The following is a 27,502-nucleotide window of genomic DNA, read 5'->3' as shown; positions in this document are numbered from 1 at the left end:
AAAGGTGTATTGCAGAATAACTCGTAACACAGGAAGAATAATGGAGTATGTTGGACTCTGTATTCCTACAGAGACACCACTTGCTAAAATCAAGGTAAACCACCAACGTGGCTGGGCCATTCAGAAATCAGTGTCAATTTAGAACAGCTTGACCAGAATATTTACATTTTATTAAATCTTTACAATCAATTATAATCAAGTACACAATTATGTACACAGATTATATACATTTTAGCCCAGACTTTTACATCACAGTACATAGTTGCCCTCAGAAATATTGTATACACTTACCACCAGACAGTAAAACCCAACGATAGTGTTACAGCACCTGTTATTAGACATCTTTCATAAGAAAATATACGGCTGTAAATTGGGCTGGCTTAAAAAAAAATCTTATAAAATCTGAACATACAATATTTCATTCACAGAATGTTATTTTTTCTATGTTCTGACTGACGCCTTTTGCGTAAGATGTCCCGTTTTAACTTCCCAACGTACGCTTGCTCAGGACTAACACTACGCCTTCAGGTACATCGGCAGGAGGAGAGGAACAAAGCCGGGCTCATTTTAAAACTTCATGAAGAAACAATAAATGTAAACAATTGAGAATATCCCTCTAACATCAGATGAGAAAGCAATTGGCTAATCTGAATTACACGGCATGGAATAAGTGCTAGCTCCCTATCGCGCAATCCCTGAATTCTTCAGTGTCCATACAATACGCACAGCTAAAGAGGCGATTACCGAAGGATGCAGGAGTAAGACTCCCCCGGAGCAGACTCGTAAGAATTGGTCAAGGTCACTTACTCCCCTCTCCAAAAAGTTAGGATTAATACATTCTTTTCGCTTTTTAAGATGACAGAAGTTTCCTTTTCAGAATGATATGAAAAGGTTATCTAAAACCTATTTCCTTATAAAGAATTACAAAGTGAAAAAGAAAAAAAAACCACCCCCCAAACCCCTGAATAAAACTGTCCCCCTAATTTATTTTTCTTTCCCCAAAGGTCAACTTTACCTGATTCGGTTCTGTAAACAAAGTGTAAACCCCACTCGTCAAACATGGCTATGGCTCTCATGATCATTTCAAAAGGAAAAGTAAAACAATCTTAAAAAAAAACAAAACAAAAGAAAAAAACCAAAAAACAAGAACGACGACGTTTATCTGAGGCAATGTTTATCTGAGGTAGGCCACCGCCAAACCAATGCTTCAAAATCCACACTGAGTTCTGGGATTGTTAAAAAATCCCTTAAGAGGAGAGAAAATGTCTACCGCTTTACCAACAGGTGTGGACGCAAAGTAGTTAGGAAAAAATGAGTTTGTGGTGGCAGGGAAAGCTAAGCTTTTTAAAGAGTTTTAGCTCTAAACACAAATTTTCTGAAGATTAAAAATAAAAAAGCTTTAGTTGTTATATTGACGGTCTTAACATATAGACCGGAGGATCTCTACCCCTGAAGAAATTCTATTGCCCCCCCAAGACCCAACAAATCGGAAGATGCAGCCCGTGTCCAAGAGCGTACGGACTGGAAAGCTCCCTTGTGGCACTAAGCCCTGGCGGACGTAGGGAACCGCCCCAGGGAAAACCGCCGACCGGCACCAGCTCAGGGTCGGATCCTGCCGGTGCCGGCGCTTGGCCGCGTCCCCGGGCGCGAGCGGGGCTCCAGCGCGGCCCGCAACTGCGGATCAGGGCTCCAAGTAACTAAGGACACTTAGGAGGCTCCCGTGATCAAACTCCTTACATGAATAACCCCCACATAAAACAAATATATATATTTTTATATATATAAGACATTATACATATAAAAATTTATATATAAAATAAAAAACCCTCTCAACTGAAAAAGCTCTGCTTTCAACTCTACTCATTCAGCTCAACCCTCCATACAGTTATTTGTGCAAAGGAATCATAACTACATTTAAAAGCTAATTCATTTTAAAAGGACACTTATTCACTATTCCACTACTGCCTCATTTCCTCCTCAAAATCACCTCCTACTCTAAGGATCTGAAGTTATCATTCAATTGATGTATAATATTCTGATTGACTGTCATGCTCTCAAAAGGTGCCTGTGCATTTTGATACTCTTGAAAGCAAGTGTCATTAAGTATACATGTATACAACATTTGCCTGGGTTTTCTCCATTCATACTGTACACCAATATACATAGATACATACAGTATGGCTGTACTAATTAAACGGTTGCATATTCAGCACGCGTTGTTTCACCAGCTACATTAAAGGTGCGCTTCAGATTGGGGTTTTTTTCCCCCCCCCCCCCCACTGTAGAGATTAACATAAACCTTCATTTTTAGCTTGGTGCAGCATATAGGCAGTGTTAACTTATTCTTAATATAAAACAATCCTTTGAATCATAATTCACTAAAAGCAGTTTATACAAATCAAGTTTGTTAGTTTTTGGCAGTTTCTTTGGACACAGTCAAAACGTTTCTCAGTTGTTTAAACATCCCCGTTTTAATTTAAATAATGTTTTTCATAAAAGGGATAGCAAATTAGGACTCACACTTGCCTGTAACAAACTCCCGAAGCCCAGAGTAACGTATCATTCCTTGAATTCACACCACTCGACTTTGAACTATGGAATCAACAGCCAAAATCGTTGCACTTCACTACTGGTACTGGCCTCATCACCTTAATCATCACATGTATAGAAGTTGCATATAAAAATGACAACAAAGTCAAGCTGTTAGAACTTGTAGAAAAAGAAGGTTTTGTTAATTCTGATCTAATTCTGTTTAGTCTCCTTTCAGAGAACGCTACCAGTTCTGAATTCTGTATCTTACGGTAGACTGAGTTTTTCAACCTGGAAGGCCAAAGGAAATACCTGTACCGAACATTCGTCTTGTCCCCTTTACCTTAACCTCGAGCACAATTTTCACAACAGGCTGTGAGCCTTTACCTGGTCGAGCCCAAATTAGCACGGCTTTCTGTTTCCCTGATGGATGGAGCTTGCTAACAAAGTACACGCCGCCTTTGGTTTATATAGCATCTCGATTCGAAATTAGAGCGGAAGGGGAAAAACTCCAAGTCACCTTAGTCGTTCCTCAGGGTAACAGATAGGAGTGATGAGCAACATTACTGTGTCTCGCTATGATATGTCAGAACAAAATCAAATTGCTTCTAGCTGCGTCTCAGAGACACTACAACTGGAAACATATGATTTCACCTGTTGCTATCCGTGAAGGCTTTCGATTCAGTACAGATCAGTGAAGCCGCACCTTCACTACACCAAAAACAAGTGACTGACCTACTGCCTTCGAGTGCCCTCATCGATAACCATTAAGTGGTATGTTAACGCCACCGCGTTCAACTTTTGCCTCCCAGAAGCCACAGGAATTTGGCCTCTCAGAGCCTGGAACGCAGAAGTCGGGCTCGTTTGCTGAACGAGCCTCCTGGGTTACAGCACCATGCAATGGAGCCATACAAATGCTTCGATTGCACATTCCCATTTTTAAACAGGAAAAATTAAAACAATACAAAGAGCACGTGCTGGATTTCTATGGTATTTTCCAGGTGAAACCTGGTTGCTCATCACAATACTGAATATGTTTCCTAGTTCTCTGATATCAGAGCCTCTTCTACCCAAAGAGTTCTCCATTTGTTTACTAACAAATAAGTTATTATTACAAGTCATAGTTCATCTTTTTCCATCATTTCAAATGCTTCTATATCTTCATTCCAGTCTGCTAATATGGATTCCATAGGTTGGACTTTATTATCCCAGTTAGCTTTGGAGTCTGACTCTGTCTCAGTCTTTTGTTCCTGAGGCTGGTTATCCGCCTGTGCGCATTCTGGTTCTTGAGTACTAGCCTCGTTGTCAGGGATGTAGGAATCCTGATTTGAAACGGAAACACCGTCACTGTCTGTGTGAGCAGGAGATAAAGGATCAGGCTGAGTAACATCAGAGTTTTCTTCTCCTTCAGGCTCCTCACCGGCCAAGCCAACATCTTGAGATGCTGAAGTAGTCTCTTCTGAACTCTGCTTATGTGAATCATTTTCAGATGATTTCTGGTCCATATTGTCCATTTCCAAGTCTTTAAGAGGGGGAAGGAAAAAAAGTGTTTTGAAAAAAGCTAGAAAAGCAGCATTTTATCATGCATTTCAAATGCAAGACCACTACCTCCAAAGAAGTGCAGACTTGCTGTTGATATGAAGACTTAATGTTATTAAGGAATAGATTTTACAGAGGGCAAGACATTTAAACACTAGAAAAGGCAAGCAATATGGTGAGACTAGCTTCTGATCCTCAAACTTGACTACTGGTTTCTGGGCCAGTGCTAGTTGCCACTCTTCAATCTTAAGCAAATACTCTAACATTGTGTGCGTGTGTGTTGAATTTTAATACTGAATTTTAAAGCACTCCCAGATGCCCAGCTAGGATCCCACATCTAAGCAAGTGGGAGATGCACAGAGTTATGTCAGTTTACTAAACTGTGAATTAAAGAGAGCCAAAGCCGAAGTGCCTCCCCCCTCACACCCATATTCAAAGCAACTAACATTCATTTCTCAAATATGGATTTAGGTTTTCGCTTTAGGTGAGCTCTCTGATTTAACTAGCCGGATTTCTTTAGAATTTAATGTTTGTAACTAGTATATAAGACAAGAGTTCTAGGGAGTAAAACGTCATATAACCTTTTCAGTACAGGATACTTACTGCTATCAATAATGTAGTTTGGAATCGTTTTACCTTTAAAGATTGTTGCTGGGATTCCAAACGAAAGCACAAGGAGGGGGGGAAGAAGCACATATGCATCACAAATTCTCAAATGCAGAACTATCTTTTGCGTTTAGTATTTTATTACAGCAGCTCAACCATAGTTATAATATACAGGAAGAATCTGTAAGCAGCTATGATGGAACAGTACTGTAGCTTTCAGGTCATCACCTTTGCAAATGTATAGAAAATAAATGTTGTCACCAGTGTCCTAGAGACTTGTTCTCTACATACCCTGCTTGAATAAAACAATGCTACAAATATTTAAATGCTGTCCAGAGGAAGGATTACAAAAGGAAAAACCTAGAAATCTCTGTCATATGCAAGCATTTTAATTTGAAGTGTATTAGTTTGTAATTGTCTTGTATTATACAGGGGAAAAAAGCCAAACTTTTGATGTCAGCAGCGTTATTTCTCGTGATAACCACTTTCCCTTACATAGGCAAAACACTCAGCTCTTTCCTTTTGGGTACTGAGAATGTCACTTGGGAGCCTGATTAAGAGAGAGGCATTTACAGTGTGGGACACTGAAAACACTTAAATTACTCCTGACATGACTTCAAAGCTGATTATGATAAAAAGGGTTCAAAAGGAATCCAAAGGGCTGTATTGTCTTGTTAGTCAAACTGACATTTAACTTACAAACAGCACTTCTGGACCTTAATAGTAACATTTGGGGCAGGTGAGGGGGGTGGCAGGGGACAGATACCTCAGATAATGGCTTTCACATGAAAGGCGAATACTAACATCAAACAGAAAACTAAACTTGCCAAATAATTCATTTATACCTTTAGGTATCAATAAAAAAAATCACTACTGCACATTTCACACTGTGCCTACTGGCACCAATGGAAACTAAATATGTATATATTAAAAAAATAAAATAATATACACACCACACTCCAACGCCTCATTCTTACCTCTATCTTTTGCTTTATCAGAAAGGAGCACCTCTACAGCCTCGTATTCCCGGATTGCATCCAGTATAATATTTCCTTCCTTGTTGAACAGGAAGAGCATGGGAATTGTGATATCATCTGTATTCTTTCCATCACCAGCCATTTGGAAGAGAGGAGCAGTGTCACTGCTGCTTCCCTCATTGTCATCTAGCCAGACACACACAAAAGAAAAAGAAAACCCTTCTATTAGATAAAAAGATGAAAAGACCACAACTCTGAACTAACAGACTTTGAGCAGCTTTCTATTGCCCAGTCACTTAAGAGGATTCCAGGCAGAAAACAGTAAATTTGTTGTAAAAGAAAGCAAACAAAAAGACAGCACGTGTACTTGCTTTCTTTAACATTTTTGATTTACTTTGTATATTAAGACTTCCTCAACTGTTAGCAGATAACACTATTTCAGCACTCAGTGATCCTTGAAAGAGTAACTTCTAATCCGCAAAGACAGTGACAATCACTCATCTCAATTTGTTTTGGCTGTTTCTCTTCCACAGAACTGGACATAAACATAGCATTTCTTCATCTTCTGAGGTCACAATTTCTGTGTTGGAGTACTGACACCTCAGAAGATTTAACAGCTTCTTGTCAGCTTTCCAGTATCTCCAAATCTAAAAAATACAGGTCACATTTACACAAATAAAGAACTTAAGTTTTATTTACCAATAACAATGCCTCCTATTGCTCCAGCTTTTTGAATGTTTCGTGCCTTTTCAGCAAACATACACTGGCCTCTCTGCATCAGAGCAATTTTCTCTTTCACTGCCTCAGGATTAGTGATCTCTGAGCATCCGTTATATGGCTTAATGGTTGCAACAAATCCTCTTGTCTGTTCGGGGAAAAAAAAAATTGAATTAGAACACTAGGCTCAAGCTTGCAGAAGTTGCCTAAGCCTTTTAGTTTCTTCAGTTAACCCAATGCATTTAGTGTATTTGTCACTTTGGAGAGTCTCTACCCTGGAGCCTGAGCTTTAGTTCTACGAAAGCAAAGAATGACTATGTGAAAACTTAATTCTTCATCCTTGTATTCTGACTATACCTATGCCTCCAATAGGAATTGCTGCCTGTGTCATATTTTCTTCTTCCACCTAGATGCAGCCCTTTATGAAAGTTTGTGTTAGAACAGCCTAACTTTAAAAGAGCTAACTTTAAAAGGGCTTCTCCAAATTCATGGCTGATATAGTAGGAAAACCTTCCCTTCCCTTAAGCAAACATCTTTTAAGATGTACACTGCACATTATATAAATTTGTTTCAATATGTATTATATACATAGTTATCAGTCATTATTTAAGATTTAGTATAGCGTGACTGCAGTACTGAGAAGGACAGCACAGACTGATAAGCCACTCATCTAAAAAAGTCTATCTTCTGTCATTGCTGCATCCTATCATTTTAACTACTAAACTAACCTCTAGCTGACCAACCTGAAATAGCATCAATACTAAAAAATTTAGGTTCATGAAAGAAAAAGCAACAGAAAGCTTGGAAGAGATCACATGTACATCTTACGCACCCCGGCTTTGTGTTTGGACAAGTCCATTCCAAATTGCGCTGGCCCAGCAGTCAAGACCACCCTGCCGAAGAACGGATGGGAAACAATTTGAACAGCGCGAGGAGGTAGCTGTTGCTCTTTCTGTTGCTGACTGGATAGTTCAATCATTTCCTGCATGAATCGTAAGCCATCTTCAGCATCGAGTGAACTTGCTGCCTAAGCAGTTTCAAGGAGAGAGGAGAAAAATAACAAAAAAACCCCACAGTTTCTTCTGAAGTGTTTGACGAACTTGAAAGGAAAAAAAACCCCAAACCTGAAGCTATGCTTGCTTTGACTGCTGTTTACACTGCATGCACTGGTACTTCAGTAATTCAGAATAATGCTCTGTTTCTATATCAGTTTTCTAACAAAACACTACTGTTGGCAAACATTTGATGCTACAAAGATTTTAAAATACAGAGTGGAAGCTAACTGACATTCATTCATCACCTCAGATAAAAGAGAAGACTGCTGAAAGGGAGTATTTAACTTTTTAAAACATCTTCCCCACACTGCAGGGTAAAATATAGCTAGATAAATCAATCCATTTCCTAAACAAGTGGAAATATCTCAAACTGAAAACTATTTTTTTCAGAAAAGATGCTGTTAATTACACTATTTTGAAATTCTTTTATGAAAGGAATGGTATTTCACTAAGGTAAACCTCTGGTTTCCATCCCCCATATCTAAAAAAAAGTTAGTATTGATTTAACCAACTTGAAATCTTTCAAAGCTGATGGATTTACAGAATTCTATAGAGAGAGAATATGACAAAATATTTAGTACTTTATATTTTGGGGGGGGGGGCGCATCTGGAAGTGAACTAACTTTTAGTTTCTAAATATCAATTTTCTATCTACAAGCAAACTATCCACAGCCTAACTCAGTAGCTAAATATCAATTTGTAGATATTCATGAACACATCCAGCTACCATAATGCTCTTTTTTATTGACCAAACTGTCATTAGGGTGCTGTGGAAAAATAACACACTCCAACTGAAATGTGTCCCACAGACTTTAGGCTTAAAAAAAAAAAAAAACACTCTTTAAACGTAAAGTAAATAGTAGAGAAAACTTTCCAGGTGTGAATCAACTGCAAATGTATATGTGGCAATGGCTAATGGAGTCAGCAGACAACCAGAATTATATCTTGTGAACAGCCTCCACTCTAATCTAATGGAGCTTTGATAAAAAGTGCTTCGGGGATAAAAATATTAACAAGCATCAGCCTATTAAATATAGTCCTATATCGAGCTCACGTGCCCCTCCACAGTCTGGCTGCCTCTCCTGAACCTCTGAAAGTGTCAAAAATCGTAACTGGTAGGATTTTACTAAGAATTTTCAAAAAAAAAGTTACTGTTGGGTCTTACTTGCACTGCATGCTGCACTAATTGCACTCTTCCATCTTTGAGATGAATCAAACTGACTCCCATCTTCTTCAATATCTCCAAATGCTCAGGATTACTGGCCATGAAATCTCTGGCTCTCAGTGGTGGTTTTGGTCCACTTCCCAAGCTCTCTTCTCTGCCAAAAGATATTAGAGATCAAAGCTTTAAGAACAGATTATTCCTGAGACCTTGCACACACTTTCACAAGTTATTCCTCTCATCACAAGCTGGGAATTCTTTGGAATAAAGCTGAGTACAAACTTCACTGAAATGCAACCTCTCAGCCAAACTATCTTTTGAAAAAATTGCTGACTTTCTCAATTATTTTGTAGTACAAAAGAGCACATGCAGTGTTGCTAAAAATGAAACTACCATACGTTATTTCTCATTTCTAAATAGTCTGCATTATTGCAAGAATGATTAAAAACAGTTTTCCTAATAGAACTACTGCCCAGTTTTATTCATGAAGTATAAATATCAAAGGGGCAGTCAGAAGGATAAGCTTTCTCAACTTTAACAGACTGCCCTGAACCCTCCAAAATACGTAAGATTATCTATGGCATTATTTACTTAATACATAAAAGGAGTTGCAGAACTGTGCGAGAGACTACAGAAATTAAAGATTACAGATCAAGATGACGTTTTTCTCATAATAGCTGTGCTACAATTTCCCTTTGAGGCACATGACTCTTATTAAGATCCTTCTGCTTTGAAAGATTCACTGATTCCTGATGGAAATTGCCTGAGTTTTGCTGATGATGCCAGACAGAACTGATTTTTCCCACAGTTAGGCTATCCATTCTGAAAGGACTACAAACTTAAACTTAGAGAGCCTATAAGACTCCAATATCTTTAAGTGTTTCTCTTCCCCTGCATAACAGACAATTCCAGTCACTCCTACACTAAAAAAATACAGCAAATATTCATCTTACGCTCTGGAAATACCCCGAGGACAACTTTTATCCACCACATTTTTCAAAGGCTCACGAATACTCTGAGCAAACATAGGGTCATTTGGGAAAAGAATCTGGGTGTTCGGACAGGTCCAATCGAAGTTGCTGTCATCCAGCTCTGTGTATTCTGTAGTCTAAAATGAAAGATAAAGATCACTTATTAAAAATACAGGTTACATTTTTACAGTAAGAAAATCAAATAGACCTATCCTCAAGTCATCAGCGTACACAGGACATGTCGCAGCCGAAGACAAATTCACAACCATACAGTTTCCAAGCATGAAGAGTATGTAATTTTTTTTATGTCTCACCTTGCAACGCTAAACAGTAACCACTGTACTACTAGCCCTTTTTAGGGATAAACACAACACCATTCTCATTTGTAACTTACACATCCTGCATCCTCAGTATCTAGGCTTTTTTTTGCAAAAACAGTTAAACCTCTACTAGCAAAGAGTGCATCTCAAAGCCCCCTCCTGACGAATAGCTAGTATCCCCGTCCTTTCATGTGCCAGACCACTGGAAAAAGTAGTTATGATTTGATACTGCCAGGAGGCTGACTAAACCAGCTCCAGGCCTTCAGTCATTCCTCCTCCACATTATAAGAATGTCACACCTTTCCTTGAGCAAGAATATTTTCTAAGTAATGTTCTAGGAGATCAGCTTTATTTGTAAGATAATCCAACACTCATGCATCATAAAAGTATGTATGTATTTATGAAGACTTACAGATGGAAAAGCAGTAGCTTCTTGTACATAAGTTTTTTATATGAACAAAAGATTCTCCCTTCAGGAGCCTTATAGTCTCGCAAATCTGTGCATTGCAATGTTGAACCTATATATAATTCTAACAACATCTATTCTCAGAAAAGATGACAGCTTCGGAATTAACATTTGCACAAATCACTGTTTGGTAACATGTGAAATCATGTGCACAATGGAAAACTTGCCACCGGTCTGTTCTTAGTTCTGCAAGTGACTTATTGGGTAACTCTGGCCATTTAGTTTTCCCACCTGTAAAAATTAAGGTAGTATTTACTTACCAACAAAACCCCCTCCTTACAATATGTTAATAAACTGAAACCAAGTATTTAAAGGCTCCCTAAGACACAAGACTTAAAAGGCTTAATTAGTCTGTTGGAATAAATACTTTCAAGTACCTATGCTCTTAGCATGACAAACGGTTGTCTCCATCACTTGAGAAAGAAGGTCTACAATATTGCAAACTTCAGTATAGTAAAACATGACCTTTTCTGTTTAGGAGAATAAATACAAACAGGATGTTCGGTTGCTACTACCAGCTATTTCTATACTTCAGATTACTAGTACTGTGTTTATATTAAAACTAATTTAGCCGCCCACAACACATTCCGTTTTTCCTAAGAATTTTCTTCTGGTAGATAAGTTTCATTAAAAAATAATGCACTAGTCTTAATAGACTTTTAGCTATTTCGCACCTTTTGTTGACACCACGTTAAATGGGATCTTTCTTACTTTCCAGTTAATCACATTAGTAGCTTAGACTTAACAAAAAGCTTCAACAAAACTGCATTCATTAACTTACTCTGTTCTCTTTTTAGACCTTTTACTGAACGCTTGCTATTCCTGAGAAAGCTACATACGTTAGGCCAGCACTTCATTCCCACTACTGAGAGAATCCTGTCCATCTCAGCTACAGGTATCACATTCTCATGTTGGGAATAAAAGTTACAGAACCGCTCTTTTTGACCCCTCAGATAACTTCCTGCATAGTTTGGAAAATGCTGGTCACACCAAACAAAAAACAGCAAAAAAGTTACACTGAAAGTGCAATCCCTCTTAAATCCATTCTGCCTTTTCTTCATAGTCTCTGTTTCTAAAACTTGAGGAGAAGAGACATTAAGTGTTCAAGGAAAGGACATTTTGGAGAGAGTGTACAGGATCTGCACCATCTGGGAACACTAAAAATCAACTCTATGACATGTTAAATATATTACCCATGTTAGATGTTAAGAGCAAGTTATTTCAAGAAGTTCCTTCTAATGTCAGATTCAGTAAGACACAGTGCTCTCTACTCAGCTTTAAGATTTCTCCAAGATGCACATAGTTTGATATAAAACAGGAGTATTCTCTTCTGATCCAGAAATTATTTCAGAGAGGACACATAGTAAAGGGCCAAAATAAGGCAGAAAAAAGGACTTTATGGCCCTGATGGCATGGACACCTCTCTATTGACTTTCTCATTCACTTACCTTGCTTGTCAGCAGAGTTAGATTCCTGAAAGATAAACTACACCATCTTAAACAGAGGAGACTGGTGTTTACAGTATTTCACAGCACACTTGTACTACCACAGGGTATTTAAGAAGGATTAAGATATTTGTAAATCCACTGCCGTTCTTACATTTATAAAATAAAAAGCTTATTAAATGCACTGAGACAATGAAATATTCTAAAGCTAGAACAGACGAGTATCCTACAATATTAACTTTGCATTAGCCTCAAAATACTGTTGCAAATTTGCAGAGGGTCAGTACAGTAAAATAAACAACAAAAATGTTGCCATGTCATTGTATATGTTTGAGAAATAAATTAAGAGAAAATAAACATGAAGATGAAAAATTGCACTGTGTTATTTTCAGATTTATATGAACAGGGACAGTGAATGTGTCCCTTTTTAAATACTACTCATATTCCACAACATTTTTCACAAGATTCAGTGGTGCAAAATTCCATCATGGAAATATTATTCATATTCATGTGACCACAACTGTTTTTATGATAAAATAGTTCATGTTAAATGAAATGCCAAAACTGATATACCTCAAACTACTATTTTTCCTGATTTTTTTCCTCCATTTCTTGTAATAAAAAGGAAACCACTTTAAAGCAGCATTAAAAACTGATTTAAGTTTTGAGCCGTTACTTACTGTATTTTTTTTAGATATGGTTTGGTTTGTAGTGGAAAGCCAAAGTGGTAACAGATGAGCTTCTGTAGTGAAGATATAATCTTCTATGTCAAAAATCATGTCCTCCTTATCAGCAAAGAGCAGGTAAAGGTACTTGAACATCTCAGCCAGAAAGAAAGAATCCATTCTGTATTAAAAAAAAAGGACACCCTTTAAAAAGATACTCATATTTTCTAAAATGCCAGTAAAATAAATACACATATTGCTCCACCTCTGAAGTATTCATGATATCGTTGTTGAACTTAATTCCATCAGTGTTTCTTCCAAATGGAAAGAGGGAAGGAAATGATTCAAGATCAGTTCAAAATAACTTTATAGCAAGTCCAAATAAACCTCTTTACAAACTTTGGGTTTCAAGTTTATTTTCTTTGAGAGTGATTCATCTAGTGCTCTGAGACTAATGAAAGGGGGGCTTAAGATGAAAGGTTACTAAACACGGAAAATATTGGTGTTTAATAGAACCTAGGAAATCATTTCAATAGTTTACAGACCATGACAAGTAAGCATGGATAATTCCAGACTTGGGCAGACTGAAGACAGAAAGCTGCTCAGAAGTCAGTTAATTCCATTATACAAACAAACAGGGTCAGATTGTTTTCTACAATCTGTTTTAAAAAAACCTTTTACCTGTCTTCATGACTTCCAGTACGAACATCCTTCATTGCAGCAAACCCACAAGGTACTCTCGCATACTTGTTTAAGTTTTCAATGAGAGTTTTTCCTACTTCCAGATAGTAAGGGTCCCCAGTAGCCTATCGGGGGAAAAAAAAAAAAGTACACAAAAAAGACCCCACACAGGTGAACTTAGACTTACTGTAAAATTAACAGCTTCTATTTTTTCTACCTACTTATTTTATATATTCTGGTTTCCTGCCTTCTCAGACATCAGTAAGATCTAGTTTATCAATACTAATAATAGACATAAAAGAGATCTCCGAGACACAATTGTACCACCCTTTTACACATACGCAGATAGACTTCTTTTAAGTATTTCCATGTGTTTAAGAAATTTGGGCGCTACTATGCTTTACTCCACAAGGTACAAGTGGCTTTGACTCTTGTCTGAGAGAGCAAGAGCAGTAAAACCTAAATACGTTTAAAAAATTGGCTGTTGTCCTACTGATTTTCTTTTTAATTCGAGACGTATAAAAGAAAATTCCCAGAACAATTTGATACTTTCATCTTATTTCATACAGAACTGGCTCCAGTACATAAACTCAGATAGGCTACTCATTCTATATTGAAATACAACACCAATAAAATTATAGACACTAGACAAGAGGACCAAAAGCCAGAGATAAGAAAGTGATCTTACTTTATACAAGAAGTAAGTGCTTTCTGCAAATTCAGGCCTTAAAGGATGCTGAGCCCAGTGAACTCTAAAATCTGTTGTGAAAGCCTGAGGAAGGAAAAAGAACAGACAAAAGTAAATGCTAGAATAAAACCCACACAGGTTGATTTTGATTCCCAAATTGCTTTTTCAACAGCTGAAGTACTCCACAGCTGAAGTTCGGAGTTCCAGTGGAGGACTGAGAACTCAACACTGATCTCAAAAGGCTACAAAACAGAGAACCTATGCCTAGTTAATACATTTGACCTAAAATGGTGCCCTAGCCCATTTAGTACAAATGAAATTTAAGCTGTGATGATGCCTGCACTCCTGCACCAACAACCTTTCGATGAGTGTTCAGCAAGCAGAGCTCGGCAGGGCTTTGGGGGGTGCCAGACGAGAATCTGTGCCCCCAGAGCCGGGAGAGAGTGCACAGCACTGCTCGCTGCCACCGGCACAAGCACGTGCCTGGTGCCGCAACCCAAGCAAGTAGCCTGGTGAAGCTCCGCTGCAGAGAGACTGATGAGAGCTGCAACAAACACCGTTTCTGCAAACATAGCTACCACCCGACACTTAAAACACACACGATTTGTCTGTCTGAAGCGACAGCTTAAATCAGCTATTTCTAACATATGAAATGCCAGACACCAGAGGTCAGTTATTTAAGAACTTCCTAAGGCTATATGTTCACTCTTAATATTTTGCTCCCATAAAAAAAGCACTGGCAAAAGCTAATTTCTGTGACGGCTTTCATCCACTACTAGTTCATAGTAGAGTTTAAACCAAGTCTTTACTAAAGGGGATGGCATACTGGCTTACATATAACTAACTTATCTTTCAAATTCTACTTTGAAAGCACTGAAAAAAACAATCAAAAACTATGGAGCCAAATCATATCATTTTAAAAGTACTCCAAAAAAATCATTTCAGTGACTAGAGATCATTCCCTGGTCTCAACTTCTACATTAAGTGAATGTGGTGTTAATTAAAATATTCTCTAAAAGATGTCAGCTTACACGAGAGGAAAGCCAAAGTTACAACTGGAGTCGGAAGTTCTCTCATTTTTTCTAGATTATCACAGAATAAAGACACACTTCAGCAGGCTTTTGCATGCACAATCAACTGGCTAAAACAAAGCCTGCACTTGCAATACCTACAGATCATTCCTTGTACCTACTCTCAAGGACACTATGCAAAATTTCAGAACATTCTCTCAGATTAAATGCTGAATTTAGTTTCTTTCCCTGTGTTTCTTGGGTTAATAAAGGTAATACAATTAATGCTACAAGATCACAGTTATGTTACTAAGCAGCTAGAGGTAAGAGTGCTTACATCAACTTGCATACTGAAGTGATTCAAGGTCAATTTTGAAAGGCTGAAATATAAAGTCTAAGCAATTGTTATAGCAACAGCTCCCACTACCATGCTAATTACAGCATAATTGAAAGAAAAATATTCCCTGTCCAAAACACCATTGTCATACATGCAGAACTGTAAACTGCTGAAGAAAACTGTGGAAGTGAACCTTTGTTTTTAATGACAAAAAAGACTAACGTACCTCAGGAAGAAAGTTATGCTTTTTTATAACCTGATACAGCATCTCATGAGTTTCTATAGCAGGTCTAATGTCACCCTTCAACACCTAAAATACAAGAATAAAATTAACACAAATTCACCACCCACAGGAGCACTGTGCAAAGTCAGACACACATACTGTGTTCATGTAAAACCACACACCAGTTTCTACATTTCGAGCAGATACACACTGTAAACATTACCCCTCTCTTTCAGCGTAAGCCATAGATATGCCTCAGAGCTTTTTAAGCAAAATCAGTGAGCTCATTAAGACCACAGCCTAAGCAGAAAAAAGGATCTCCATCATTTACAGAGAACCGGCAGGTGGGGGGAAAATGTGGTTTAGTTTGTCTGAAAGATGCTACTGACAAACTAGAAAACATTCTCATCAAACTACTAAAAGAGGGCTTGATTTGAGCATGTTCATGACTAGGAGCAAAGGAAGCAAACCATAAGGACATACCTTTCTTGGTACTTAACACAGTCAGAAGCACATCACATCATAGCATAGAAGTGACAGAAGGATCGAGCATATAATCCCTTGTTCAGCAGTTTTGAAAGTCAGATTACTATGATTGACTTGTCAGTTGTATTACTGACAGGTTTTTTTATTTGTTTGTTTACTTGTCATTAAACTTCATCTGCACATGGATTTTAAGACCCACCTGCAACCCTGGGAAGAAAGCTAGCAAAGAATCCATCCAGGTCCGAGCATTTAGCATAGGTTTGTGAATATGAACATCAAGAAGAAGAGGTGGCTGGCTAATGTATCTCATTATGGCATCGTAGTGCTGCCAAACATCCGAAAAGACATGAGCTTATGTTATCAATATGTTTCCAAAAAAAAAAAAGTTAAATCACAGGCTTATGCCACTCTATTTCAAAATAAGAACAAGCATTAAACTCCAAATCATGACTGCATTTGGTACACCTTATACTTTTGCAAATCAAAAGATAAGTGTAACAAATACTGCAAAGCCCCACAGTATTACCTACACAATACACTTCACCTTTTCTAAGTAAAACACAAAGTACAGACAGCAGCCCCAGGATAAATGAGTAACTATCACAATTAAGCCTCTTTTTTTTGACTGAATCTTAAAGCACACAATAAACAAGGCTGAAATTGCTTTCTCTGAACAACAAAATTCTAAAGCAAATACATCTTGGAGGAGAAAGAAAAAAGGAGGTATAAACACAAAGCAGCTGGACTTCATTGCTCAGAAGAACTTTAAAACCCATTAGCTCACTTATCAATTTTCTGACTTCCAATCCTATTCTCCCCAAGACAGCTGTCTGTCTTGTTTTCTGAAGCCCAGAATGTAAATCATAAGCACATAAGCTGAATCAATAGCAAGCACACTTAATAGAGGTAATTGAGGCTAAATACAACTATAGTGGTGGCCGTAGGAGGTTAAGAATATGAAATAAACATTTCACTTAGGGTGTTGTGACAGGCTTTTAACTACTGATATATTCCAATTTTAATACTGCTTATCATATAATATAAAATGCTTTTATTGGATACTGGCCATTTTGTACTATTTTATGAAAGAATAATGATGCCGAGAAACTTACTATGTAATCTTATGAATTTAGTAATCCGCTACATGTGTTTTTCAGTTTGAAAGTACACTTGAATACATATGAGCCTTAGTGGTTCTAAAATTATGGATCTGCAGTGCGATGCAAGATCCAGATTTTGATTTTCAGACCATCTTTGTTACTCTAGGACAATAAGGGCTTCTTGCTACAAACTGTGGTATAACTTCTGTTGTTTTACAGAAACATTTGCAGTGTTACACTCTCCAAAGTGATCTTCAAATACAGCATCTCCTGTACTGGAAACATGGAAAAATGCCCACAAGAAGATTCCAGCCTTTTGGATAGGGTTAAAATACTTGATCAGGTGACAGTTCACTCAACATCAGCAAAAATCTGTATTGAAAAGAGCTGGCACACCACACACATCAGAAGTCGCAGCAATTCTGATGAAGGGTTCTTCATGGGCTTCACAGGCTAACAGCTGACTGACAACACAGTTAGTCTTAAAGTAGTCTTAAATGAGGAACAGATCTGAGCAAGGAGTTAACTCACCGTGTTAAATCTTTCCAGGAAACTGTCATCTCCCAGCAAGACATAGGCTTTTAATAAATATTCATAATATGAATCTATCCCTGCTCCAACGCCGCTATCTAGAAATAGCAGAAGATGAAAAGGTGGTTTTACTTTAATTAGCTATACAGATATTTTCACATGGTTTCAAAAGCCTCCTATCACTAGGACAGGTGGACAGGGACACATAATACTGAATGTCTACACTAAAGGCTGTGCAATATTAATGCACATATTATGAACAGACATGCATTTAAGCCAGTTGTTTCACTTCTCTCATATGACACAATGTTTCCACTGACTGGCATATACAACTGAAGTCTTATTTATATTTTTAATAGGTATTTATAGAAGAGTCCCTGAAAATTTATCCCAAGGTATTCCTCTCAGTGTTAAGTAAATCAGAGAATATTTTCTTTGCAATGAAAAAAGCTAGTTTCTCAGCCAAAACACTCTTTCAGAGGAAAGCCAGGCCTTTTTGTGGCAAGTTTCTTCAGATCTCAAGCATGCAGGCCCACTTGCCTGTCTCATTAACGTTTTTAAGTAGTCTAGATAAATGTGGAGGGGAAAAAGTTAAAACAACAACAACAAAAAAAACCTCTCAAGAACTTTTTCTTCCCCCAAACCATCTGTGGTCACAAATCTTAGAGTTAGAACACCACACACCTTTGCGGACCCAATCTCCAGTGTGAATATTAATAGTAACGCCCACCAAATTGCTACTGCGTTGTCTCTTTTCCCAAATAAAATCAAGCGCTTTCCGTGCATATTCCTGCAACAGACAAACAACAAACTCATTAAATGAAACTATAGAGAAACAAAGGAATTAAGGGACTGATACAAAAGATTTTTATTCTTTTGTGTATTGAAATTAAAATGCTATGAAGTAAGATGTTTCATATCTAAGAATTATAAAACTCAGTATTATGTTACATACGCTTGAAGAGTAGAACTTTCAGTCCACATTTATTTAGTCTTTCTGTTGCTAATTAGAAGGAACGGTGCTCTTTTACACAACTGTTTGCCAATACACTGTATGATCTTAGGCAAGTCACTAAAGTCCCTCTGCCCAGGTTTCCTAATCTGTAAAGCTGTGTATACAGAAAGGATATTGTAACCTAATTAAAGAGCAATTCAAAAATAAAAATATTTCAAGAAACATAACAGCCTTAGAATCAAAATCAATGTGTCTTCTCAGACATTTCAAGGTGGAGCAACAACCTCCCCATTAGCACACAGATTATACATGTTCTTTATAATACAGAAAGGGAAGAGTAAGTTGAGGGTAACAGACAACAAAAATGGCTCTAGACTGCAAACCACATGCACTGGACTTTAGGGGTTGAGTTTTGCCAACACTTAACACTGGCCTAGCTGTGCTTCCACTGGGTACCATGGAATGAAATGAAACACTAGGTCAATACTGATTGCTTGCAAAAAAAATCTGATCTAAAAAAAGCTTTTTTTGTATCATTTACCAAAGAAATCATATCTGCAAACATTTCCATTTAGCTTTCTGGTGACAATATACCCTTGAGTAGGTACTGCATAAATTCAATGGGACTACTGACTTCTGAAAATCCCCTCTTTAATGAGCAGCACAAAGCCATGACACTGACAGCTTTATGATTTTCTTTCTTACAAACAGAAAGCTGTTATATTTGTTTTACTATTTTAGTCTTTCCTGATTTATGACAAAAAAAGCACAAACATGGTTAAGAATAGGTTTACTCTGTAGTTTGAGCAGAATTTTCATGCAATATTCAAAACTTACCTATTACCTATAGTGACTAGTATACATTTTCACTGCTTAGTATTCTTGGCAGCCCTGCAACTCAGTGAAAGTCTAAACAGACAATAATCTAATCTGAACAACAGAGCAACTCAGATGCTTAACAACTAGCAAACGATAAGGCTGTACAAGCCCAGTGAACACATTAATCTATGCAGACAGTACTAGGACACAATTTGGAGAGAGTGAGTGCTCAAATGTCACTAACAGCCCAGTCAGGCCAGCACAATGTTTACTACTAGCAGTGATGTGTGGCAAAAAAAAGTCAGCTTGTGATCAAGACTCCAGCTTTCTAGGTAAAACCTGGCAAAGAAAATAATCTATGAAAAGAACTCATTTCAGACTGAGCAATAAACCTGGAAAGCTTAGAGTGTTTATTTCCTTATTAAGTTGCATTTTAAAAGACGAAGTATCTCACTTTCCTTCTTGCTAGTCCAACAAATGAGTGGCATCCCTCTATCCAAATACTTTAGAGATATTATCCTCTAACTGGAGTCTTCAGATCATTAGTCTTGTTTGCTTCTGTATTACTATAAATACTTTAAAAAAAAATTACTTCCTGGAAGTTTTAAAATAAAAGTTAAACGGTGCTCTTAGAAACAAAACATAATCACAATGTACCTGAGCACACAAACTTCTAGTGCAGAACAGCTAAAATATGCATCCATTTGATGAACCCCAAATCATTTTTCTAAAATGACAGAAATGTAACAGAAATCTAATGCATACCTAACATACCCAATCCCAACAAATAAGAGATCATGGAAAGCAAACCTCAAATATAGATGTTCCTGTGAAGCGGCTTAAAGCTGCAAACTCAAGGATCAAGGTACCTGCACACGCTGTGCAGGTATCTGTTTCCGTTCCTGTTCGCGCTTCCGGATGTCTTACACCAAATTTCAAGTTTACCTAAAGAAAAGTAGAGATTATCATCATTACTTTTACTAGTTGCAAGTCACATTCCCATGACAGATCCATATAGCAACCAGATAATCCACACCTTTTCTAAAGGCAAGAAAAAGGATTATTCCTCTCCCATCAAATTTGCTTTACCACCATACTCAAATATGCATATAAGACTATCCAGAAGAAACTCAATCTCCCAAAACTAGGACTGACCCAAAAGCCAGTTGCCTGGTTCATCAGAAATTTAAATAAAAGAACATCTCCCTGAAAATCATGTTCTAGCAATTTATTTACCAGCAAACCAGAACATCTCAGAACCTGACAAGTACTCACTGAAATTAAGCTTTATAAATATCTTAGTATTCCTAACTCCAGAGAATACCTGCTAGGTGGTCCTGCTTTTGGACCAGGCCCAACCTAGAACACTTTGAATTCAACATTTTCACTAGAAAAATGCCAATTTACTGAGCCTAAATTTAATTGGTGGAGAAGTTTCCAAAAAAAGCTAAATCTCACAAAAAGTCAATGGATCATATACAGAGGTAATATTTTTTCCATCATTCCAGGAGTGAAATGCACCATGCTTTGTTTGACTATAATGAACTGTTTTACATTAAGTGAATATTTCTAAGTTACAGTCCTACACTTAAACACTGTTTAAACATTTGGATGCAGACCATGAAGATTAATCAATTTTGTGCTACATTAACAAGCACATGCTTGCGAGCTCATCTTTCATTGACTTTGCGACCATAACAGAAGCCACTCTTCTGAGCTGCTTGGTAGTACAGAGTAACAAGGAGCAAGACATCAGTAGAGATAGATTAGCCGAGATACATTGTTTTGGGCAAAGGAGAACAGCAGGTATGTTAGAATTGTCTGAGCTGGAAAGGCTGGAGATTCAGAGAGCCTAAAATTGTACTTCAAAATACTAGGTAGCATGTGTCACAAAACAGTAATTTATCAGCCTTCGATTTTCTGTATGCTTAATAAATACATACAAGTGATTTTAGAAACCAAGACTGAAACAAAGTAACAAAAGTTTTCCTTATAGAAGCATTTTCAAAGTGCAGAAACCAGAGAACTTACTCTTGGATAAGGGAGACCACTAGTGGTGTTAAAAGCAGGTAAAAGCTTGTAGCCTAGCTCCTTTGCCATGTGCAGAAGTTCGCCACTGTACCACTGCATATATTCACCTTTCTCCTTCAGCATAATTGCCACGGAATGCCCACCCAGGAGACCTCTGAACACAAAAAAAAGTTATCCACATCTCAGTAAGTATATTCACCTCAACAGCAGTGCAGCAATTTCTAAAATTCAGACTACTGTATAAATAACTGTGCTATGTTCACATGGGCCTAATTTTCAGAAATGCTGAGCGGATCCAACTCCAACTATAACTACAGTGTGCTGTATAAGTTAGTTGAGAAGAACTAACACCTCTAAAACTGTGCATAATAGCTTAAAATTAACCTGGTCTGATCCTGCTTTGAGCAGCTAGTTGGACTACAGACCTCCAGAGATGCCTTCCAACCTGAAATAACGTAGGATCCTAAGGGAAATGTTGCATCTATTAAATCAAGTATTGAACAGTGTAACTGAGTAACTGAGACTGTTTCCATTAGGAAAATAAACCACCACTACCTTGGCACAGGTTTCCCTCCCCCCCCCCCTTTCTACCCGAAAAGCTATGCCCCAGGAATAGATGGGGGCCAACTTGATTCATTTCTGCCTCATATTTTCAAGCCTTTCTTACAGCAGCTATTGAACTATGCTAACTGTCAAAGGAACAACTGTTTTAAACGAAGTGAAATAGCACAGAAATGTATGCCTTCAGGACATTAGCTACAAAGCACATCTTTAAGAGTTCTGAAATCGTACATATTACTCACCCAAGGACTCTTATGTTGGTTTCAAAGACTGATACAACTATGTCGTTATCTAAATTAACATCTTTTATTACTTTTTTTACAGCCTCTTCGAACTCTTTGGTTTTATTTAACACCTGGAAAACAAATATAAGCAGGTGCTCAGGTTCCAACATAGCTAGTAGTCACACAGAAGTATTATATAACAAGTGCAATGGATTAAAAAGGAAGCATTCAGGATGTCTCAGACTGGCATTTTGACCCTGCAGGGGCATACTCCGATATATTGTGAACAGACCGTAGTGCCACTGTTTTTCTTGTGAGATACAAGCGAGAGAGTAAGTGCTGTAAATAAAGAATAACGTAATGCACAGCTCAGGGATGCTCAGGGATTTGTTTGTCCCTTCTACTCCCAGTCCCTGACTGCAGCACAACGGGACTCAGCAGGCTGCAGGATTCACCTGCGCTAGCAAAGCAGCCGAAAACTGGCCTGCTCTGATACCTCTCTGATTTCACAAAAGATTCCTATCCACAGACTAAGGCGCTCCATCCTAGGTTAGATGAATTGTCCGAGCAGTCTTCCTCCTCCCACCAGTTTCCTCCCTTTGCCTGAAGCTTGGTCATTTCCTTCACATCTGCGTTCTCATTGACATTCTTTTAGTTACAGAACCTTTAAGTTAGGAATCTGTGTGACTTATTCAATTCATTATTGCAAACACTTAAATTCCACATATGTTAATCCTGCTCTAAGACAAGAGAAAAATAAATCACAATAATCCATTAGAGCATCTGGTAAAGACTTGAGAGTTGCAGGCTCCAAGTTTTCAATGTTTGCAGGCCCAATTCAAGTGAGTCTCATGGCAACATTATAAAAAGAGAACAGTCCTCACAGAAAGAGCAGCATTTGATTCGTACCCTAAAGCAGCACTGTTAGGATTTTCAAAACTTTTTAGATTTGTTTCCTAGGAATGGTGACTGGCCAAAAGTAATTCCTAGTTTCAGATTTTATTTTATAACGGCAAAATATGTCAACGGAATTAAAATCTAACAAAAACCAGTTCATTAACCATAGGAGTCCTTTAATAAGAGACAGAACGTGAGAAACTTGGCAGTGTTTCCTGGCAGACACTTCCAGGGTTACATTTCTTATAACATGTATTTAAGTGCCTTCAAATTCATCCATGAAGCATTTGTATGTACACTTTAAAAACATAAATAATTCTGCAGGTATTAAGAGGTGTTTGCCTGTAAGTCTCACAACCTTCCTCTTTCAGGAAGAAACTACATAAAGACAACACCGCTTTATAAAATGCCTGGTCAGCACATTGCTTTAAATTATAACAGGAGGCAAACTCACACACCTTTTTGTTTTGTTGTAGAGCCCAAGAAAAACAAGAGAAGAAAATGTGAATGAACTACCAAGGAACTGTTCTAGTATTCTCTTTGCAATGAATTCCAAACACCACCATCACAGCACTTGGAAGCTCTTACAAGCAATAGCCACTTTTAACAGATGGCTAGAAATCAAAGGTGAAGTAAGATTAAATTGTCTTATATAGAATAGAGTGCTTAGCAAAACAGAAAGCTAAAAAAGAAGTCGGAACAGCAGAAAACAAGTTTTTGTTTTAGCTAAATTTATCATTAAACCTACCACGAGAGTGTCCAAGGTATCAATCAAGGTCAGCGAAAACCTATGAAATAAAAATTAGAACAGATTTATTATTATAAGCCTGTATATTTAGAAATTAAATTATTTTTTAAATAATAAGCAATACCACAGAAGACATGAATTTAATTCTCACAGATCACAGCTACTAAAAAATTAGTTTTATATAGTACATGTTTAATACCAGACTCAACACTCTGCTTATACTAAGTCTCTTCCTTTAGCTAGTGACCAAAATAGGAGTTGACTGTAATGAGTTATGATTAAAAAAACCACTTTGTTAACTGCAAAGCTTTGAAAGTTCTTGTAAGCAAATTAGGTTTTTATTCCTTGTCTCCAAACAAATGCAATTCTACTGAAAATAAACCCAACAGAATGGTTCGAAGTCTTTTTTTCAACTCCCTTTCTTTATGAAAAATGTTGACTTACTAAATGTAATAATAAAAAGGTTTATTTAGGAAGATCAAAGAATCATTTGTTATCAGAAATTATTCCAAATATCTACTAAAAAAAAAAAGCTGTCATTTGTTGCAATCAATAAAGAAATGCTCTAACACACGCTCAATGATTCCTTGCTAAGGTGAAAGCTCATCAACAGCTATAACACAGTTAAGAGAAATGTCTGCTCAGTGTTCATTAAGAGATTAAAAAAAGACAAACTGTTGGAATTACTGGTGAAAGGATAAAGAAAATGCTGCTATTTTGTTATGAAACTTCTGTGTGGGATATAATGGAACAGGAAAAGGTACAAAAATGAGCAATATGGATGGCTGACAGTATGTAGTAGCTTCTGTACTAGGAACAAGCAAACATGCCAGCCCTCCAGCCTGCAAAAGTGACAGCTGAAGTGTCATTAAATGAAGATTTTTAAAATTGCACATGACATGAAGAAAGTGGATGAGAAACTGCTATTCACATTTTCTCACAGTAAATATCACCCGGTGCCATCCAGCACTAGCAAGTGGCAGGCTTAAAATAACTACTTATTCCATAAAATAGAACATTAAGTTGGGGAACTCATTGCCACAGGTAGTTTTGGCTTTAGAAAAGCCAAACTCTTACCTGGATTTGAAAAGTGATTAGACAAAAGTCTGTGAATAAAAATCCACAAATGGCTTTTAAAGAGGTATCACCCTGTGCTCAGCTGCACATGAACTCATATCGTTTGCTACAGGAGAATCACGATAAGGCTCGTCCTGTTCGTATATTCTTCCCTAGGCCTGCTTTAGGGCTCACTGTTGTAGACAGCGTACCAAGCTGTGCGGACCTTGGGCCTAACCTGATAGGACTGCTCTTCTGTTAAGAAAACCGTAACACACACACAAGAGAATTTACAGAATCCATAGGTAATACTACTAAAATTGAAATTTTTGGAAACAAGTTACCACTGTAACCATTGAACGGTTAGCAAATGCCAAGAACTTTAAAAAGTGCTCCATATATTTGAGACACCATAGACAACATCTGCCTGCGCATAAGAATAATTAAAATTCTACTTAAGTGGTCATGTACTATCACTTTCATCTTAAGTTGTCAGATATAACATTCTGTGTCATTATATGAAAGACTGTCTAACTGATTTTTTTTCCACACAAATTGGGGAAGATTACGTATTGCACAGCTATAGAGAAGGCTGGCGTGCATATATGCTCCCTAGCCCTAGACTGAAGTAGAAGGGACTGAGCCAACTCATCCTGTGATTTTTTTTTTAAACTATGCTGTGATTGCAAAGAACATAACTGATGAGTCAAATAACAAGAAAAACTATTACATAAGACATTTGATAAATGATTATTTAAAAAGCAGTATTTTTCAATACAGAAAATACTAATACATTGCTCAAGGCATCTAAGGGGTCAGAAAGATATTTTCAGTCAAATGACATTAAGTTATTATGTAAATAAAGGTCATTGAAAGGAATGTAAGACCAGGATTAAAATACAGTTTCTTAAGATTTTTTTCTCAGTGACATCTCCCAATAGCAAGTCAGTGTCCCAAGGTCAATCCATGCAATTTTAAGTAGACGACAGGATTATATAGGAACCTCTAGACTAAACAACTTTTCTGTGTAACAAAAATAACCAAAATGACATGCTCAATATCACACAGTGAATTAGGAACAGAGTTTAAGATAAGAACTTAGGTTTTGATTACCACTGTTCTGCTCAAGGATACTAAACAGCAATACAAATACGAAAAAGCAACAGCTCTTTGTATTTGCTCTGTAAACAAACTGCGCACATACGGGCACCATTTTGTACAAAAAAAATTACAAACACATTTATAATAATTCAACTTTGTCTTTGATCATTCAATTTACCATGGAGGAAAAAAAGCACCTTAAATCCACACCTCGCCCACTCCAGAGAATCAAAAAAATATTACATTACTTTGTATTATAAGCCATCTTAAGAGGAAATTTAGCAAGAATTTCCAGGTCTGAAAATGGTTTCTACGGGGACAAAGGCTCACGCTACCACGTGCGTGATAATCGTTTGCTAACAGCTTACTGTTCTGCGCAGCTGAAATTAACTCCTATAACCCCTAATTAGCAATCAAATGTACTAATGCCACGATGTGAGCTCCCATTGGCAAAGCTTTGCTAATGTATAAACTTGCAGAATGAGAGTTAAATCTGTCTTTGGCTCTCATTCACTGATCACTGGTCAATTCTCCTTCTCTCATTAAGGAACAATTTCAAATCATTTAACCTCATGGGAGGAAACCAAAAATTTCTGCCCAACTTCAAACAAGTTCACAATTGCTGTTTTCTTTCCAATAGCTTTTTCTTTTCTCTGTAACAGAATTTATGAGACACATCTACACTTTTGCATGCACCCACAGAATTTCAATAAATATAAGTTTCTGGACATGTAAACTGGAAAAAAGAAAAACAAGTTCTGTGGGCTGCAATGTGTGCTAAGATTCCTAGATGTTTATATGAGACAGGAACTGTTTCAAGCACTAACTTTCCCAAGGCATCATCTACATCTCCTCGACTCGGTTCCTGACCCCGTACTCGTCCACGACAAGTTAAAGGCATGAGTTCATCAGCTGGATACGCATGTTCCTGTAGGGAAACAAATGAACAAGCAGGTGAACAAAGTTGTAACTGTTATAGCCATTTCATTAAATCTTCACAGTTTGTTAAAAGGCAGCCTATACTTCAGAAAAAAAAAACGCACAACTAGCTGACAATGATTAAACTGTAAACAGAGCGATGAGACCTTTTCCTCCTCCTTGCTCACGCCTGTCTCCCAAAGAAGTCTGGACCAACTAATGGCATACACCACCACCACCACTCACCAAAAAATCACCAATGAAATCAGTTGTGTTTCCTGCAACAGGGCACACACAACATTTCCTACAATGTTTCTTAGGCAGAGATTATCTCAAAGATGAGCTTAAGGCCTAAAACTAACACAGGCACTATCAAGTGGCTGATACTTCACAGAAAATGAGTGGGAATTAGACTCTAAAGTCACTTTGGAAACACTTCCAAAAGAACTTAAGTAACTCAGAGTCACAGTCGGTGACAGGTAAGAGAACTCAAAAGGTAAAACAATAAAACATTGGTAAATCACTATGCAATATTTTAAAAAAGGATCAGAGTCTCTCTCACACACCCCCCCACACGCCTGCGAAGACTAAGCCTTGGACAAGAAGTTTATAGGAGAGTGACATTGCTACTTTTTTATGAAAAGCCATAGTTGCTTTTCCACAGTTTTAGAAAAGCAATCTGCA

General features: G+C 37.5%; 1 protein-coding gene across 2 annotated transcripts in view; it reads right to left on the bottom strand.

Annotated features, from left to right (window-relative positions):
- Window positions 1-148: 148 nt before the first annotated feature.
- EDEM3 (ER degradation enhancing alpha-mannosidase like protein 3) overlaps window positions 149-27,502 on the bottom strand; it is a 32,695-nt gene continuing 5,341 nt past the window's right edge. For both annotated transcript variants that reach the window (XM_064515571.1, XM_064515572.1), the window contains exons 3-20: window positions 26,728-26,828; window positions 23,744-23,783; window positions 22,117-22,229; window positions 21,314-21,467; window positions 20,093-20,227; window positions 18,193-18,298; window positions 17,509-17,606; window positions 16,077-16,202; window positions 15,395-15,478; window positions 13,822-13,905; window positions 13,134-13,258; window positions 12,468-12,633; window positions 9,539-9,693; window positions 8,589-8,742; window positions 7,201-7,395; window positions 6,351-6,516; window positions 5,652-5,837; window positions 149-4,051 (exon numbers count right to left, since the gene is read on the bottom strand). In XM_064515571.1, the coding sequence (XP_064371641.1) occupies window positions 3,648-4,051; window positions 5,652-5,837; window positions 6,351-6,516; window positions 7,201-7,395; window positions 8,589-8,742; window positions 9,539-9,693; window positions 12,468-12,633; window positions 13,134-13,258; window positions 13,822-13,905; window positions 15,395-15,478; window positions 16,077-16,202; window positions 17,509-17,606; window positions 18,193-18,298; window positions 20,093-20,227; window positions 21,314-21,467; window positions 22,117-22,229; window positions 23,744-23,783; window positions 26,728-26,828 (2,592 nt within the window). In that variant the 3' untranslated portion in view covers window positions 149-3,647. The remainder of the gene's footprint in view (window positions 4,052-5,651; window positions 5,838-6,350; window positions 6,517-7,200; window positions 7,396-8,588; window positions 8,743-9,538; window positions 9,694-12,467; window positions 12,634-13,133; window positions 13,259-13,821; window positions 13,906-15,394; window positions 15,479-16,076; window positions 16,203-17,508; window positions 17,607-18,192; window positions 18,299-20,092; window positions 20,228-21,313; window positions 21,468-22,116; window positions 22,230-23,743; window positions 23,784-26,727; window positions 26,829-27,502) is intronic.

This window comes from Dromaius novaehollandiae, chromosome 8 (assembly GCF_036370855.1).
Source record: "Dromaius novaehollandiae isolate bDroNov1 chromosome 8, bDroNov1.hap1, whole genome shotgun sequence".
NCBI lineage: Eukaryota > Metazoa > Chordata > Aves > Casuariiformes > Dromaiidae > Dromaius > Dromaius novaehollandiae.
Note: the sequence above shows the minus strand (reverse complement) of the source record. Positions and strands in the feature narration are given on the sequence as shown.